The sequence below is a fragment of the Pleurodeles waltl genome, chromosome 3_1, assembly GCF_031143425.1.
Source record: "Pleurodeles waltl isolate 20211129_DDA chromosome 3_1, aPleWal1.hap1.20221129, whole genome shotgun sequence".
NCBI classification, from domain to species: Eukaryota; Metazoa; Chordata; class Amphibia; order Caudata; family Salamandridae; genus Pleurodeles; species Pleurodeles waltl.
This window is the reverse complement of record NC_090440.1, coordinates 1,001,341,230-1,001,360,957: the sequence shown is the minus strand read 5'-3', so window position 1 is coordinate 1,001,360,957 and position 19,728 is coordinate 1,001,341,230. Positions and strand designations below refer to the sequence as shown.

General features: G+C 43.6%; 1 protein-coding gene across 1 annotated transcript in view; it reads left to right on the top strand.

The window, feature by feature from the left end:
- Nucleotides 1-19,728, top strand: part of PLA2R1 (phospholipase A2 receptor 1) — a 1,061,792-nt gene that overhangs the window by 864,729 nt on the left and 177,335 nt on the right. The window contains exons 18-19 of the mRNA XM_069224206.1: nt 11,878-11,942; nt 17,518-17,621. Coding sequence (XP_069080307.1) covers nt 11,878-11,942; nt 17,518-17,621 — 169 coding nt within the window. The remainder of the gene's footprint in view (nt 1-11,877; nt 11,943-17,517; nt 17,622-19,728) is intronic.

The window sequence follows — 19,728 nt, the reverse complement described above, 5'->3', positions numbered from 1 at the left end:
CATGAAAGGTCTTAATACATGTATCTGTATTAACTGACTTCAGGGGTTTAAAGCCACTCATACTCTCTTTATGCTGAGTATATGATTTCCTTGCTCAAACACTGCCACAATGTTCTCAAGTCACTGGAGGAAGGTTTTTCTAACCCTGATTTACTGCACCACTTTAGACACACTTACATTTACATCAATATGACCCATTACACATTTTGCTTTAAGATCTGAAGCCAGGCACTTGTGGAGTACATTCATCACGGTTGTCTTTTGTCCTCTCTTCCTCCCCCATACCCTTCAAGATGAAAAAATCAGGGAGTCATAACACGTTGTCAGAAATACCACTACAGTTATAGAGAAGAAGGTCATGCTGTAAGTCGATGACATTTCGCTGACACTTTCTCACCCAGACACCTTGATTATTGCTTTTCTTCACCAGATCTTATACGCTTCTCAAACTACAACATCCAAAAGAACAAGTATTCCACTGGGACATCAATAGGAGAATTCTCACTTTAACAGGAAAGGACAAACCTCAAATACTGCGAAACCCAGATAAACAAGGACCTGCACAACACTGTGCTCTTCCTGAACTCTACTGCTACATGCTTCCTACAATGGTCAAAGTCCAAACTCTCTTTATGGAGATCCTTGCAGGTGGGGAATATGACAACTGTTCCCAGATTGAACTTCCTCTTTGGCTTTGCAAATTAGTGCAAACTTGACACCTATGCATTCTACAAAAGTTGTTCTGGTTTAAAAGCACCAAATACCTCTAATGGTGGACACATCTCTATGTTCCTACCTGTGACCTGCATTGTAGAAGTCCTTTTTTTACATAACAAATAAAGTTGAGAAGGAAGAAATATAGAAGAAGATTGTTAAGCATTGATCCAACCCTCTGGAATAAATTGGATATTTCCCTAACATCATAAACTTGTCACTGTTAAGAAAAGAACTGAACCTGGTCAGGCAAACCTTAAATAGGTAGTGTTACAATGTGGGATTATCATTCCTATCCAACCTCTTACAACTTAAAAACACTCTGGCCCTGATTTATACTTTTTGAAGCTAAACTGCGCTAATGCAGTTTAGCTTCAAAAAGTATACAGCCGGCTTGCGTCATCACAAGACACTGGCCGAGCATCATATTTATGGTATGACGGTAGCCGGCGGTAAGGCCCAGTTAGCGTCAAAATATTTGATGCTAATTGGGTGGGGGAGGCATAGGGAAAACTGGAGGTTGTGCGTCAAAGAATGGCGCTAGTCAGGTTAGAGTCAAGAAAATGACTCTAACCTGATTAGCGTCATAGTTCGGCACACAACCCCCATGGACATGACTCCTGTCTAAGTAAAGACAGGAGTCATGCCCCCCAGCCCAGTGGCCATGCCCAGGGGGACATTGGGCCCCGTGGCATGTAGGGGGGCCTGAGCTAGGCCCCCCCTATGGCACTTAAATATATTTTTTAATATATTCACCTCTACTTACCTGGGATGGGGTCCCCCGATCCTTAGGTGTCTTCCTGGTATGGCTGAAGCCGCCAGCCGGCATGGCAGGTTAAACCGCCACATAATGAACAGGTTGATGGCCGCCAGCGGCAGCCCTCACCCACCGCCATGCTGTGGGGGTATCCCTGGGGCCAGGTAAGGGCACCTGTGAGTTCTTTCCATGGTCACTGGTGCTCCCGCCGCCAGGCATTCTGGCAGCGGGATGAAACACCACCCGCCAGGGTAGCTGCGCTACCCTGCGGATAATGTTTCATATGCCACCAGCCTTTTCCTGGTGGGATATACCGCCAGGAAAAGTCTGGCGGAGGGGGTGCCCCTGCACTGCCCATGCAGTTTGCATGGGCCGTGCAGGGCCCCCCGTGCAGACCCCCATCGCGCATGTCACTGCCCAATTTATGGGCAGTGACATGCGCAACGGGTGCTGCTGCACCTGCCGCACACCAACATTAGCGGCGGCTCCTAATGGAGCCGCCCTCAATGTTACAGCCGTGTTCCCCACCAGGCCGGCGGGGAAAACATTATACAGCCTTCAGGTTTTCCAGGGGGCTGGCGGTCGATGAAAAGACCGCCAGCCTGAACACGGCAGGAAATCCCGCCATGTTCAAAATGAGGACCTATGTCCACAAATCCTGTAATGGCTGCCAGACCATGTTATTCATGAAATGGTCAGCAAAACAAGGGGGAGGCAGTAGGTCCCTTTCGGACCCCCCCCCAGAGACTCTTAGTGTCAGGGTGTGTTAACCCTGTGCCCTTATTTAGTTTTTAAATTAATTTTCAGGGCGCAGTGACAATGTCGAAGAGGATTTTATTGGCTGCCACAACATAGTGTTCATGTTTACTAGTCCCCTTTAAATTGTCCAATCACAAAATATCTGGACACCAGCCATTCTTTCAGATATCTCTAACGTTTTAACCTATTTGTGCCCAACTACATCCCCTCTTTAAATGCCAATTTCTGGAAAACTTCTTAACGGATTTGCACCAAATCCTAAAAGTACACATTTTGCGTACAGTTCTAACTTTTAGCCAAATTTGGTTTAATTCCATTCAGTCATTTTTCTCTATCGAAGAGCAAAACCTCCTAATTGAATTCATATGGGAAATAGAACTTCCAGGAAGCCTCCTCCCTTTTCCTTGGCATCCCCTTTATGGATTAGCATGAAACTTGCCATGAAGAAGCATAGGTGCCTATATATCACAAATATTGATAATGTCACTGTGTCCACATCAAGCAGGCATGTCGGATCCGAGAAGTAGGGCTCACTGAAACACATGCAAAAATACCTTCACCTTTACATCAATCTACAAAAAGGAAGGAAACACATAGGTTTTTGCAGGTACCACAGCAACGGCCAACACATGGGGTAGTGGCAGAATGTGGACTGCCGTAACAGTCCCTCCCTACCACCTAGCTAGACATTTGTCAAAACAAAATCCACAGCACACAACAGGGATATGTGGCACACAATGAACTCAATAGCACATCAATTTCTCACTACCACCTTAGTCTGTCTACACACACCCTAGATTGTTCTGCCATAGGTTAGCAGACAGTGAAACATTCCCATGTGCAGACATATTAATCCTGAGACTGGCATCATTGGGGAAACGTCAGCTGCCTGCCTCCAACCCTGTTGCTGTTGCCTTACATGTTGTGGCATGTAAGCTGACCACTCAGTTGAAAAGGATATCAGAGCCTGTTAAGCCAACCTCCACATGGACAGGCAATGTCACTGCATTTCTGAGTTTGTAGGCTATTATCTGCACACATCACAGTTATTTTTCACCCAAAATTAATGCAATGCACATATCAATTTCCATTGTCTGTGGGTTCCATTCCTCCTTGTCAGCCACCCAGAACACAATGCTGCTCCTACCATAACATACTGATGAATCCTGTCACAATAAAATGTCAATGAACACATAGTCACAGCTGCAGTCATCCAGTTGTGCTTTGTCAATACACAATCTTCCAATTTTCATGTCGTACCAGAGGAGCAGCCATATGTAATCTGTCAGTGTGGTACATATGATTCCAGAGAGCCTATCAGCACTTTGTGACCATTAGAAAAACAATGGGCCTTATTTAAAGTTTGGTGGACAGGTTACTCCGTCACAAATGTGACGGACATCTCATTCGCCATATTATGATTCCCGTAAGATATAATGGTATCGTAATATGGCTGATGGGAAGTCTGTCACATTTGTGATGGAGTAACCCTATCTGCCAAACTCTAAATCTGGACCTATGTCACCCAAGAAAGTTACACATGTACGTAGATTCACAAATGTTGGTCAGGGATTTAATCTAAAATGTATCTATTTGTCCCAGCAAACATTAACACTGCAATGTGAGATGTCAACAGCACATTGTGTCCACTTATTCATATGAGTCTACATTTCACTTTTGTCAGCTGCCCTATCCACACCCACCAACCATTTCACTGCACCACTAGAGAGCAGTTGATATATTAAGGCCCATCCTCACATAGAACACCCTTGTGCTGGTAGTGAGGAAGAGTCACTCACTATCTGATGCCCCAGGGTCATTGGATCCAATAACTTATATTTCAAGCTTGAAGAATCTGTGTCAATGAGTTATGTTTATTATCCAAGTCATACAATGTAATGCATGTTAGTATAATTCAGTCTTCTGACCAATCACAACAGTCATTATTGGACTTACGTATGTCTTCCACTCATTCTTAACACCTGAGGACAATGAACCAGAGGGCAATGTTGTATCAACAAACTGAGATTGCACTGCAATTCCATGAAAGAACTCCTTGTCCCTGCAGGCCACCAGGCCAGTGACTCACAGCACTGGGGAGAATGACAGGTTTGTTGGCCTTATGCAAGATGATCCAAGTACTACTATGTTGCTGCTGGTCACCACTGTCATTCATTTGACTATCTTTCGAACAGCAGGTTATTAGAGTCAATTACTAAGGCCATGGGTAAGTGTCCCAGATACAGAGGACTCGCCTACACCCACCAACCACCCAGCTTGTACCCCTGATGAATCCTCTATCCCACCCTTGTACCCAAGGGCAAATGCATTTTTTCTCTCCTTCTGTACAGATCGTGATTCTCCAGGTAAGCAGTGGCTCTCTTCGGTACCTCGGTCTCCATGTCGCAAATAAGAAGAAGTCTGTACTCCATATGCAATTCAACCAGGTGTCCATGTGAAACAGCCATACATGTGTGGGGAGCCTACTATCTAGGAGGGAATCATCTGTGAACAGCAGGACTTTGTGTGAAGTTGAACAGCAGGGTTCATGTTCTTAAAAAATGAAACCACCTGCAAGACTGAACTCATGTGATGGTGAGGCCCGTCAGCTTCTAGAGAACCAGAACTGAATCATCCAGGGGACCTTCATGTTGCTCTAAGAACATATGTGCTTTGTGTGGGAGAGAAATTCCAGATGCATCCCTGTCAATGTAGCAGGACCAAATTGTTCCTGGTATATCTGAAGGTACTTCCAGGGACCTTCAGTGCCATCTACCCACTTGCTGTCAGTGCACAACCTGATCCAGCCCTTAGCGTGGGCCCTCTCTTGGGGAGTCATGGACATGAACACCTACTGTGAATATGAAACCCAACTCTCACCACCACTAACATCTAATGCAGGCCTCCCTGTCATCTCATTCTCTCTGTCAATCACTCTCATACACACAGACCACCCCTTTTGCTATATCTACTTATTACAAACATGAACATATTGTGTTTACACTCCTGCAATTCATGTCTCAATAAAACTCATTGCACCAACCTTTATGGTGTTGTAGTTTCTTTTGCACTTTGTCCTATTGTGGGCATACTGTATGTGTTGTGTGATAAAAAATGTTTAACAGGTGCATTGAAAATATCTAAAGACAAACTCACACAGGCTAGAAATAATAAAAACATGCACAATAGTAAATGTGTTGAAAATAAAGATATAAATAAAAATGGGTGGGGGCAAGAAGGCATGGATTTGGAGAGGTAGGCTGATTATGGGTTAAGGTGTGTCCATGGAAAATGAGACAGAAAACTAACAAAAATACTTTATGAGTCCAAAATGAGATCTACAGCTTGGAGGGGAGAAGAAATAAATTAGTTGAACCAAAAACAAAGTCCATGAAAAATGTAAGCTTAAACTGTAATTAATAGGTCCCAAATACAAACTCAAATCCTAATTCAACTAAATAGGAAACTCACAAAGTCAGTTTCCTAAACCAAAATACATTGTTGTTTCCCATGTTGGGAGCACCAGTTCCTGGACATATCACTATCTGTCATCACATTCAGTTCTACCAGGTCCATGGATTTCGGCATGTTCACTGGAAGTGGAGGACCCGGCACCTTTCTTAAGTAAGAGACACATAGAGTCAGGGCCTAGGTTGGTTGACATGGTATGTACTGACAAACCTAGTGGGAGGGCAAAAATGGTATGGTCTAAGAGAAGCTATGGGGACAGTCCAGAAAGACAGTAGGTAGATAAAATCACAGCGCTGGATAGTTCAACACAACCCTTCTCCAGAGTATGTAGGATGGCAGTCTGATCAACATCCAAATGCCTTAAGAGCTCTTGGACTAACTCCGGGTACACAATATGTTGGAAGCAATGAGGGATGACATGTGAGGCTTAGGAGTGTCTGGGGCAAAAGATACCCTTGCTGCTGCTGGATGGTTTGGCAGGTACTGACCAAGGGAGGAGGAGGGATGTAAGGGGAGTTTTCAGGTTGAGAGAAAAGTTGAGCCTAGTCCTGTGAACTTATTCTTACTAGCAGGAGACAGACTGTACACCTGTCATCTGAAGCTCTCAAGGACCACTACTTCTCCCTCTGGTGTGTCCACATCCCTAAGATGTTTGAAGGTGTACCTGGTGCATCTACCAATGGGCACATTTTCACTTTTATTAGAGGCTTCCTATTACGTGGCTTCAGTTTTACTGGGTGCCCACTCTGCCGCCGAGTACCTCCTTTTCTGACCTAGATTCTGTTGTGCCTCACCTGTGGGACCGCTGTGTACGGTGCAAAATTAAGGTAGAGAAAGAAAGAGCACACCATTAACCATTTGGCTTTCCATCAATCCCAATAATACAGTCACTCTATTTGTATGGCATCTCATTGCTGAAAACGATACTGCTGTAGCGATAATATCCCTGCCTATGCAAAGCTGACAATGCATATACACCACTGTTATTTTGGTCAACTATTTGGTTAGTCAAACTGAGATTTCTTTCCTAGTGCATCATTATACGGTGTTGTCTTAGGAAAAGGCTGACACTTAAAGCTGTGTGTTATACTGGATTCTCCTACAGCAACCGTGTATCTGTGCCATCATGTGGATGCACAATACATATGTGTTCATCATACTAATATGATAATGCAAGTGGAAACCTCCTACGCATGATCAATTGATCTGGGCTCGACAACAGCAGTCCTTCTCATGCTTTCTTCATTCCCTGGCTCTCCTTGTGGTAATCATCTCCATTCACAACCTGGTATTGTTCTGCCATACTGACAGCTATGTTAAGTTATCACAGAGGTGGATGAACAGCAGGTTGGAGATATATTGTTATCTGCCCGGTAGGCAGCACAGGAATGCCTTTACTTTGCATGTATATGCCTCATACCCCTAGGCATGTGCAGTTTCTGGATGAATCCATCCACTGCTTAAATGTATTAATGCAATTACAGATGACAACAAGGGGTGAAAGGGAGATAGTCTTTGCTTCATAAAAATAGCCAGTGGTCTCACAACCACTGCTTGTTTCATAAGTGGAATAATCTTGAAAACTTAAAGCACTTAGGTGTAAATGCACATGCTGTAACTGTATTAATCCATATACAAGTGCTCAGGCGTATAGTTATGTCATACTTTTATAGGCGCAACATGACACAAAGCTGTGACAATCAGCGTGTTGTCCCCTAATATGTGCAGTATATTTACCTGGCTTTGTTTGTGTGATTTACCATGTTGTGGGAAACAATAGAGTCTCAAGCTGTCCTGTTTGGACAGTGCCATTGTTACATTGTATAGGGTATTTATGTAGCAAAAACCTATCCAAAGGGTAGCTGCACACTGCATAGTCTCAATGTACATTGTCCACATTTCATCAGTGACACAATATTTTCCTTCCAGTGTGGTGCTACAAAAATATTTGCAGTTCTGGAAAATGGGAAGCCACAGTTGATTCACACTCGTAGACCCTGGTTTTTATACCTTGGTCCACAGAGCAGACCTAGATGGGGCCATAATGCATGTTGCAGTCCTATGTGTAGGCCACATTGCAAGGCAATATTGTGCAGCACACAATAGCATAGAATGTTCTTGTACACTGACTCAAGTGAGCACAGAAGTATAAAACCATCACCCCCGGTGCAATCAAGACTCCTGAAGAATGATTTCAGGTTACCAAATCTGACCTCCAAGATCCAGCAGGGCAGTGAGTGTGCTCTGTTATACCTTTAATGAAGTACAGTGGTGGGATACCAGAAGAGGGTGAAGCAGCTTCCTGTACAACACAGATTTGGGTTAAGAGGTTACTGTAGCCACCCACTCCAAACACTTCATATTCATGTCATGCATGCATTCAAGAAGTTTATTAGAGGACTATTAGTGAAGAGGGATGTGTTACATTCACTTTATTTCCATTCCCAGTTTTACATGCAGTCTCAGTGTAGGGGTTGTACTACTTACCTAACACATGTCACCCCAGTTCTTCCCAGATAAATGGTATGCAGTCATCGACTGGCAGACGATATAACAAGGTATCAATGCAAATCAGTCTATCATTGTTGAACAAGAAAGCAGCTACATTAGTTAAGCAACCCCTGGAGTATCTGACACCTTTAAAATGGATGGAGTGCTACTTGTTTAGATTAAAATAATAGCGTGCTCTCTGTCATGGTGTCTAGCGTGCCTCGTGGGCAATCAATGGTACCCTGCACCTGAGGGAAATGAGTGAAGGAATAGAAGCAATACGCCACCCATTGCCTTTGCTGCAGTGACTGAGTCATTGCAATGTACTACTACACTGAACATGTGAAAGATATCAAACGCTAATGCAAGCACCTGGATTGGTTAGCATGTCAGCCACCAGCTTTGTCCCCACTAATCCTCTCAAAAGATCCAATGGCTGGAAAGTGGAACTAAGCCACTAGTTCAACATAGCATGGGAATGCCTGGACTCAGGTTCTTGGTAAAGTGAGCTCCTTCTCCCATTCTTCAACTATATGACCTGAATACAAGAAGATGAAAATGAAATCTCGCCATCTGCTTCTCAGGCAACCCAAAGAGAGTGATCCTCTGCATGTACATCCTCTCTCATTCTTGGGTAGTTGCTTCTCAGGATGGGGATCACAACAAAAACATATTTTCTGACACTGTGGGAAAAGTGGTTTGTCTATGGCTTACTTTCCTTTGAGGCCTGGCTGTGTATGGTTAGTTCTTGGTCTGATGAGGCACTGGTGGTGATGGTGTGACGCAGATGCTGATACAGCTTCTCTGTCATTCTGTTCTTTGATATTTTGTTCTATGTGTGAGTTATACCAACAGAGTGAGAGAGTGTGAGAGAGGGAGAGAGATAAAGAGAGAGAGAGAGAAAGAGAGAGAGAGAGAAAGAGAGAGAGAGTGTGTGTGTGAGATATCTGTGATTCCATTGAAGTTCCTCCTTTTTGCCCTTGTTGGTCTGTAGTACTATCTGATTAGACGTTAGAGCAATATTTGTAAACTGGGCCTGTGTTACACTTGTTTAGGTGAGCTCTTTCATTTTCATGGTTATCCATTGGCCCCTCCATTTTTTTCTGGTCTCAACCATTTTGGAGAAGTTATTCCCCGTTTTTCACTGCCAAGCTACTTCTGTATCCACTGTAATAACGGATCATTTGCAGCAGATTGATCCCTCCACAAAGATAGTCGAGACCTTTTGATAGATGTACAATGGACCTGTGTGAATTTGCCATCAGTGAATCCACGAGGTACTACTATTGCTAATGGTTGTAGTGAATCCTAGTATGTTTTAATGGGATAACAGGAGTTATCTTAGCCTTTGGCTTGCAGACTTGTGTTCCCATCACCAAAGACTTTTAACCTACTTAGCTTGCTCTGCCTTAGAGCATTTATTTAATTAATTCTTCTACGATGGCTGCCTCGTTTATAGTTAAGCCCTTTTTGTTTAGAGTTAGGTTGTCAGTGTCACCACGCTAAGGCGTCAACTCATGAGACAAAGACAAACAAACTGTAGCTGCTCAAATTAGAAATTACCGTCCCAAGTATGCGGTGTTATCTATTGTTTTGGAACAACCTACGTCAGGGGTCCAAGTAGATCTGTATAAATACATCACACTTTAGACAGATAAACAGAGGGATTCCGACCAGATACCATCACTGCTATTGATGCTGCACGTCGCCTTGACACTGACCTGGACTTAGGCCCTCATTACAACCCTGGCAGTTGGAGGAGAAGCGGCGGTCTTACCGCCAACAGGCTGGCGGTAAACATTTTGGAATTATGACCATGGCGGTTACCACCATGGTCATCTGCCACTTCTCTGATCCGACCGCTGGGCTAGAGACCTGGGTCTCCAGCCCGGCGGTCGTCACAATACCGCCGGCGGTATCATGACCCGGATGACCACCATGGATTTCATGGGGTTTGGAACCACCATGAAATCCATGGCAGTGAGCACTATCAGTGCCAGGGAATTCCTTCTCTGGCACTGATAGGGGTCTCCCCCACCAACCACCCCTGCCCCGAGTCCTTCCCCTACACCCCCAACCACCCCTGCCACCCCCAAAGGTGGCAGGACCCCCCTCCCCACCCCAACCCCCAACATTACATTACACATTCACACCCCACACGTACGCAGGCACCACCAACACACATACCCGCACACACACACCAACATACATGCCAACAGCCACATACACAGTCATACGCACACACCCACATTCAGACATGCACGCACACATCCTTACAGACATACATACAGACAGACACGCACTCATTTCCAAACACACAACACCCCGCATGCATACACGCACTCACACACCCCCTCTACATGCACACATGCACACCCCCATGCACGCACACAAAACACAACACCCCCCCACCCCCTCCCCTAACGGATGATCAACTTACCTGGTCCGTTGATCCTCCGGGAGGGGACAGGATCCATGGGGGCTGCTCTGCCGCCACCACACCGTCAACAGAACACTGCCACGCCGAATCACAGAACATGATTCAGTGGGCGCTGTTCTGTTGACGTGGTGGTGGTGGTGGAGCAACCTCCACTTCCCCACCGCCCACCAGTATGGCTGCTGGCGGCTCTCTGTCCGAAAAAGGACAGAGGGCTGCCAGCAGTCATAATACGCCGAGCGGAAAACCGCCACCACTGGCGGTCTTCAGCACAGCAGTCCCTCAGCGGTCTTGTCAAAAGACCGCTGAGGTAGAAATGACCCCCTTAGTGTTCTTACGGAGTCTGAGCTTGGGACCTCATTCCAAGGTAACAAGGGTTGGGGGTTCCTTCCAGGGACATGGCATTGGCAGATTAGGTTTAACATACCCAGCTCTCCTCTAGGTAGAAGGTTAGGCCTGTTACGATAGGGTATTAGGACATATTATACACTTTATGTCATTCAATGCTGACGCAAGATGGTGGGGGTCTTCATAATCATGACTCTCGTCTTTATAATTCTATTTCTTGCACTGTTCATTATCATAATCATTGCAGCCCATGCGATTTATCGCATTGTATTAAATAAAAACTATTGAAACATTACTGCATCTCCGTTATTGCCTGTGTTTGGTTGAGACATGATATATCTGTGAGAAAGGGGTAATCTCCGTTTAACCACAACACTCCCTGAGATGTCATACTTTTGAGTCCATGCATAAAGGCTGCCACAAATCACCCTTAACTGTTTGGGTTTTTGGTGAGGTACTACTAGTGAGCCGGAGGGGTTAGGATTACAATTGCGACTTGTTGTAGGATAGGCATAGTCACCTACAAACATAAGTACTGTCATCCTTAAACCAGCAGTCTTGCCCAGAGCAAGAGTCTAAACTACGACAGGTTACAAATGGCTTTGCGTATGTAGCTCAGCATGCAATATCATACTGACTTGGGTGGTTGATATTCACTTCCAACTACCTTGATTTGTGAGTATCTCTATCTGAAATTTTTTGTTGTCATGTGACATTTCCAGAAAAACAAACAAACAACTGATTGTTTTTTTTAATAAATTGGTCAATTTATTCTGTGATATACTTTCTATTTTCATTTTTTAAATAAAGATATATATATTTTCTGAAAACTGGGAAAAATGTTTCTTCTGACAGTTTTTTTGTTTTCTGTACTCTTTATCATACACGTATGTCTTTCTAGCTTTCAAAAAGCAGGATAGAGTGGTGGATTGGATTATTGGCTGAAAATCCTGGCGATCATTTCCGGTGAGTTATGAAAAAGTTGTTTTTGTGGCTTACTAGACACTTTGTAGCTAAATGTTACTAATGTGATTTGTGCTTATAGATAGATATATATATATTTGTTAATTGATTGGTTAACTAGTGAAACTTTAATTTTGTACCTCTTAATTGTTTGAGAAAAAAGATGCAAATATGAGTCACCTACAATTTGTTGGGTGGCGCACAAAAACTTCTCATGAGCAGACTTGATGGAAAATGGAAATTAAGCACACACCTTCTTCATCATTTTAATGTCTTCTATAGTAACGAAATAAATTAGCACATCAAAAAATTAGTAATGGTTTGTGATACCTGGCACAAAATTTGTGACGAAGTGCTGAATGGCTAATAGGCTTAATGAGTTTGAATTTATATGTGCTAATATGATTTATTTATTTACTCAATTGTGGTTTTATATATTCCTAACCAGGCCCAATTAGGCATCTGAGCGTTTTACATAAGTAGAAGTAAATATTTATCTTAAGGTTCATCCAACATAATCAAAACAGGATGTGGTTTACTGAAGAGGTTAAAGCATAACTCAATAGTACACATACAACAATAATCCTAATGCATGCATACTAGGATATCAGACTCATCTGAGAATACTCAAAATCTCTAAATGGGCTTCCTGTGTGCAAAAGCATCATTTTTTTTAATGTCTCCTGCATACTTTCAGGGCCTTTCATATCAAAGGCCCAGTCTATTTGAAGAACAGGGATCAGACCTACCTTTTTTTCACTTTCCTTAGATCTTCTAACCAGCTATTGTTGGTGATCTTTCCGCTCTTTCTCTTTCTTGGCCCCTACACTTTGGAACACTCTCCCATTCAATATTTGTGCTTCATCTAACAAATCTTCATTAAAAAAAAACTCCTAAAACAAGGTTGTTTCAGGGAGATTAACAATCTCCTTACTTCCTTCTCTCTGGTACTCAGCTAGTAGCACTAGGACGTATGCCAGACAGTTGTGCGCTTTAAAAATGGCATATTCATTCATTTATTCATTCATTCAATATCTGCCCATTTTAGACATTTTTCAGGCAGGGACATTTTGAGGATTTTGGGGACCCTGGGCCAAACGTTTTTTGGGGCCTCTGTTTGTAGGAAATTGCCTCTTTTTACATGGTTAGCCCCCCATTTTTGCCTGGTGTTTGATGTGGTTTCAAAGTTGTTAGTGCTCAGGGCCCCTGCTAACCAGGTTTCCTGGGCCAGATCTCTCTCCCAAAACTGTTGTGATGCATTGGCACAATTGGCAACACCATTAGCTACCACTATAAGGGCCAGATGTAGCAAGCCGTTTGGATGTTGCAAACTGCGAAAATCGCAGTTTGCGCCATGCAAACGGCCTAACGCAATGCTCATTCCCAAATTGCCAATCGGTACCGACTCGCAATTTGGGAATGCGACTCGCAAATAGGAAGGGGTGTTCCCTTCCTATTTGCGACTCGCATCGCAATTCAGAGTTGCTTTGTGACCGCGAATGTGGTCACAAAGCAACTCGCAGTTACCACCAGTGTCACACTGGTGGTAACTCATTCGCAAAAGGGCCCGTTTGTGAATGTCGACAAAAATATTTTTTCAGAGCAGGCAGTGGTCCTATGGACCACTGCCTACTCTGAAAAAAACGAAACCAAATGGTTTCGGTATTTTTTTCATTTTGCAACTCATTTTCCTTTAAGAAAAACGGGCTGCAAAATGAAAAAAAAAACTGCTTTATTTAAAAAGCAGTCACAGACATGGAGGTCTGCTGACTACAGCAGGCCACCATCCCTGTGAGTGCAGGGACTCGCTAAAATGCGACCCACCTCATGAATATTGATGAGGTGGGTCTTTGCGACCCCATAGCGAGTCGCAGAAGGTGTCTGAGACACCATTCTGCATCCGATTTTGCGACTTGCAAATTGCGAGTCGCTCAGACTCGCAATTTGCAAGTCGCAAAATCGGATTTTGCTACATCTGGCCCTAAGTCCCTAGTAAATAGTACTTAGATTTAGATACTAAGGGTAGACCCCTAAGGGCAGCAGCACATTTTGTGCCACCCTCGGGGACCATGAATCCAAGTGCACCCAGCACTGCCATTGCAGGCCGAGTATCCTTGTGCAATCCTAAAATGCAAAACTGACATGGCACATGGCCTGTTTGCCCTGTCCACTTCACACTGCATGCAGTATAGGTAAGTCACCCCTCTGGCAGGCATTTCAGCCCTAAGGCATGGTGCACTATACTGCATGTGTGGACATAAATGGATGAGGAATATGCCCCTACTGTGTCCTTGCCAAACCTGGAACATAGTAAGTGAACAGAGCAGTCATTTTACATGCATGTGCTGGACACTGGTCAATATGAGTTTCACAGCTACATGATGGCCACTCTGCACCCTGGGATGTTTGGTATCAAACAACTCAGAACAATAAATCCAAACTGGTACCAGTATTGGATTTACTTCAAAATGTACCCAGGGGCCACCTTAGAGGTGACCCCTGCAAAAGCGAACTTACCTTGGCATGGTTGCTGACTGGTCACAACTAGCGGGCCACCACCAGACAACATTCTGGAACCCTGGGGTGAGAGCCTTTGCTCTCTGGGTCCAGAGAACAAAGCCTTTCCTGTGCAGAGGTGTTACACCTCCTCCCCCAGGAATGTGCACAGCCCTGCCTATGAGCTTCAAAGTGTTTGCCGCCCTTGAAACTCGACCCCCAGCCCTACTGCTAGCAGTGGATGGCTGCCCCCCATTGCAAACCCCCACTTCTGTCAGGCGCAATGGCGGGAAACTGCACAAAGGACAGGAGGAGTGGCCATCCCTAGCTTGCACCACCCCTAAGGTATTGCATGCAAGTCGACCTCTCCATTTCATTTTCCTCCATCTTTCATGGTAGGAAAATAGCCTATCAGGGATAGGGAAGTGACCTCTGCCCACAGGAAGTTGTCACATAGTGGGTGTAGCCACCCTAAGGTAGATGACCCATTGGTCACTACTAGGTACTCCCCTGAATGCCAACTAAATGCAGAATTTAGTGGGCACCCTTAGGCCTGATATCAGATTCCAAGGACACAAGAAGGCCTGCAACAAAGAAGATCCAAGGCCTGTGAACTGCATTCCTGCTGCACAAAGAAAAAGGTGCCAAACCCTGCCAGCTGCACCCAGGAGTCGACAATTGCCGCTGAGTGGTTGCATGGACATCAGACAGATGCTACAAAACCCCAGAGACCTCAACTCTTCTGAAAATTGCTGTAGACCTCCCACCAGAGTGAAATCATCACTCCCTGCAACAAAGAAGCAAAAGACCAGTGAAGTCCAGTTCACTGACAGACCACTGAACAAGGAACCAGACATAGCAGCTGGAACAAATTTTACCCAATGGACCTGAAGGGCAAACCCTGCAAGTGTGAAGACTGTGGTGGTGCTGTGACCTCCAGTGGTTGAACCGTGCAATAGGCAGGGGTACTGGACCCCCAATGCCAGACACCTAGAAGAAAAGTTCAGTCTGGACTCCCAAAGGACCAGGAGCAAGCCCCAGTTGAGGGAGATCAGGACACATAAGAATTACCCCCGAGTGGCCCTGCTGACCTGCAGTCTACCCTCAAAGTGGCCTGCCTCCTGCTTCCAAGGACACCTTTGCTCACAGCTCTTGGCTCACCTATCTGCTCTGCACCCGACCTCGCAGTGCCCTGCACCGGAGAACCAGCTGTGCTCTAAGCATCCCCCACTGCTTGTGACCTCTACCCTGCAAGGGGACCCAACAGACACCTTGTAGTTCGCCTGTGCATTGCTTTTCCAAGTGGTCCGCTGCAGTGGTCCTGCACCAGCTCAAAGAACTCTTCAGAAGCTGCTCCCACCACAATTGGGAACCGCCCAAACTTCCCTGGATGGTCCACAGAACCTCTTTTAGACCTCGCCATAAAAATAAAAGGAGACACTGGTAAACGTATTGCCTGATATTATATGCATTTGTAAAGTTTTCTCCCATTGATTCCTATGGTCGTAATTGAGCACAAAAGCAAGACATTTTCTAAAATTTGAAAAATCATAACTTCAAAAGTACTTACCTGATTTTGATGATCTTGGTCTTAAGAAAATCATAAAAATCTTACTTTTTTTGTAAATTGGTCTTGAGTTATTCCTTTGAGTGTGTGTCCATTTTTATTGAAACTGTGAGTACAACATTTTTTGAGCTGCCTCCAGAAAGAGAACTTGAGCAACCTTACTAAAGAGGCCCAAAAAGCCTGAAACAGGTGTGGTCTTGTTTGTTTAGAGGGTAGTTGACCTGGCAGTGTGGATGAGCGGTTCCTATTGGAGCACGTCCAAGGCTGATTTACATATGTTTTTTTTCCTGCTTGAGGTGGCATGCTAGGCATAAAATGATGGACTGGAATGCGGCCCATGTAACTATCAGTGACAGACATTACTAGCATTCCACTCATAACATACTTTTTGTCTTCCTTAAGAAGCATGAGGAGGCATTGTGCAGAGCATTGCTTCACTCTTTGAAATGATTAGGGACATGTGCAATGCAGCCTCATTGTTTGGTTGTCGCATTAAACATTGAAATCTCATAAGAAGATATAATTTGAGGAAGAACTCAGTTTAACTGCTATGACTTCCATCAATTGCTGCACAACAGCCCTATATTTTTATTGCGAAGTTCTCCTCCCCGAATGTAGAGACTCCACAGTCATAAACTTGCTATTGCCTCGGAGTTTCTAAAAAGCAAAAAAATAGTAAACTTACACAAACATTCAAATTTACCTTTGTGAATCAGGCCCTTTGTTTTTTTAGCATTCAATCCACATCTATGGTAGAGTCACCGCTTATTTGCGTATATGTTTGTGACAGCTTCTGGACCTACCAGAGTCTCAGAGTATGGGAACAAATTTTGAGGGCACAGCAGTATTTTCCATTGCAGCTAGTGCAATGCAACTGATATACTTAGTTGCATCTCAAAATGGTGACTCACAAAGGGTTGTAAAAACTTCTGCCTGATGAATATTAATGAGACAAGTGCTTTTTGTGACCCTCTGCCGATGCATATGAATGTAGGGTTGAAGGCCCCAGGACAGATTGATCTCTGTTCTTAAGCTCATATTCCCTGCATACAAGGTTTACAAATAAATACATAATAAAACAGCCTGTGTCCAATTAAGGACCAGGTGCAGTTTAAAAAGAAGTTCACATCATGGTAAGACCTCAGGGGACAGTGGGGAACAGGTTAAAGGGTCGGTAACTGGTAAATAGATTGCAATCGCAATGTACTGAAATAGTTAATTGCAACTCATGATAAGGAGGGGGATGCTCCTTTCCAAAAGATTTATTGTGAAAGCTACCTAAAGGATAACTGATTGTAGTAGTTGGCCATTAAACATCTTCAGATTCTCATACTCTGTTTTTTAGTCCAAAATCCAGAACCAAGGACAGGGTCAGTTTGCCTGAAGATGATGTTTTAACTTCAACTACTTTCCATTCAATCTGACTCACTGGAATACAATTTTAAACTATTAAATGTTAAGACAGAAAATGTGTATCTATGTTAAATAAAACACCTCTTCTTGTTGTATCTGCAGTTGGGAAGATGGTCTACCTCTTATATACGAGAACTGGGATTTGGAAAAGAACAGAACGGTGCCTGTAGACAATACAAGATGTGGCTATATCTCAAAGGAAACAGGTCAGTCAAATCAAGTCAAATCCAAACTAATAGATGCTTACTGAAAATGACGTGGTGGCTATTGGCAGACATAAGCAGTGGGACAAACAGATCAGTCATTTTGTCATTTTGACCCACTGACAAGCAATGAGACATTGTGAATACCTTTAGAGTCAATGCCAAAGCTCTCAATTATGACTCGCCACAAAGAGTGTTAATAACAGACCGTGGCTGAGAGCTCTGGAGCTGAGACTCATTGCAGTGTGTGCTTCCTATAGTGTATGTCCCGAGTCATTAAATTAAAAATAAAATAGTGCTTACCCACTGGATCATCTCCTTCTATCTTCGTCTCCTCGGTGTTCCTCAGTTCTGCTGTGAGCATATGGTTTCAGAGCCAACACCTTAACCATTCCAGATGCTGCTCTCATGTTGCTTATAATGTTAAGGAGCATGAGAGAAGCCCCAGGTTTGGTTTCAGCAAGCTAGCTCAACTCTCTTGGAGGCCCATTGTAGTATCAGTCTTCAAGATGAGAGTAGGTCCACGCAAATGAGAGATGAAATCCAATTTATTCCAGTTATCTTTCTTAAATTATAAAACAGGAACCCCAGTCTTCACTCAAACCTCCAGCCCCATCAACTGTCCAGCACGGAATGCTGTCCAGCTGAGGAGGATACCAAATGCGACAGGTGAAGCTGGCAGATACCACATAGATCATAAATAATACAAATACTCCTAAAACATAAAATACAACTCTACATTGAAATACTATAACAAAATACAACTTACAATATTGTTCTAGAAATAAACACAATACCACACCACCCTCCTCCCCACACAAGTTATACCACAACAATTCTATTCAAGTTCCAAATCCGCCCATCATCAAGTTTGACAGCCCCTTTGTATATTTTAACAATTTCATATATTGAACTGAACCTAGATGTGCTAGACTTGTTTGTTCCAGGTAATTTAACTCTAACTTTGTCACCAACACATACAATATTTTTTTTCACTGAATTACGAACATCATAGATTTCCTTTCTTTTTAGTTGGTGGCGTTCATCCTCGCTCCTAGCGTTGCTTTTAATAGTCTCTCTATCTATAACATAAGAAAGATGTTTCTTAAGCCATGGAGGATCAATTTTAGTATGTGGCACACGTTTTCTAAACAATAAGAAAGGAGTCTGACCCGTGCTGGAATGTGGAGTGAATCTGTACTCTTCAACTTTTGCTTCTACCCAACTCTCCCAACTAACTCCATTTACTTTAGCCAACTGTATCGTTTCTTTCAATGTCCTATTGAACCGTTCCACCATGCCGTTGGTTTCTGGATGACAAAGTGCACATTTTTTATGAACAATTCCCCTAGAATAAAGAAAATCTCTCATAAATTTCGAGGTAAATTGAACACCATTGTCAGACAGAATAGTAGCAGGATTACCCTCTCTGCTGAAGACTTTGGAAAGAAAATTCACAACTACCTCCGAGGTAATCTCAGAGGTTATGCAAACTTCCGGCCAGCGAGAAAGCATATCCATTAATACAATAATATACTTAGAATTAGACCTTGATGATACAGGTCCCATAATGTCAATGGCAACTTCTTCCCAAACTTCATTTGGTATTTGTTTAAGTATTAACGGTTGAGTCCTCACCTTAAGTGTCTTGTCCGCCAAAAGGCATTCGTGGCAATCTCTTACTCTCCTTTCTAGAGCAATATCCATTCCTGGCCACCAATACAATGCCCTCATTCTTTCCTTAGTTTTGCTTATACCAGGATGGCCAGAGTGTGATAGAGCAAGAAGCTGATCACGTAGAGATGACGGAGGGACAAGTTTGTTACCTCTTAGTAACAAGCCCTCATGTAACCACAATTCATTCCACACCTTCTTGTAAGGAGAAAGTGAAATATCGTGACAATTTTTCAATTCCCCTGATAACAACAAATGCATATCCTTTGAGAGATCCTCATCTTTACTTAACTTCTCACGCCATTCACTTTCTGAGACACACCCATCTGTTAAAGCACAAACTTGTATTTCATCCTCTGTCCACCACGACAAACTATCAGGCTCATCAAACACATCATCCGCAACCAACCTAGACAAGCAATCAGCTGTCCTGTTA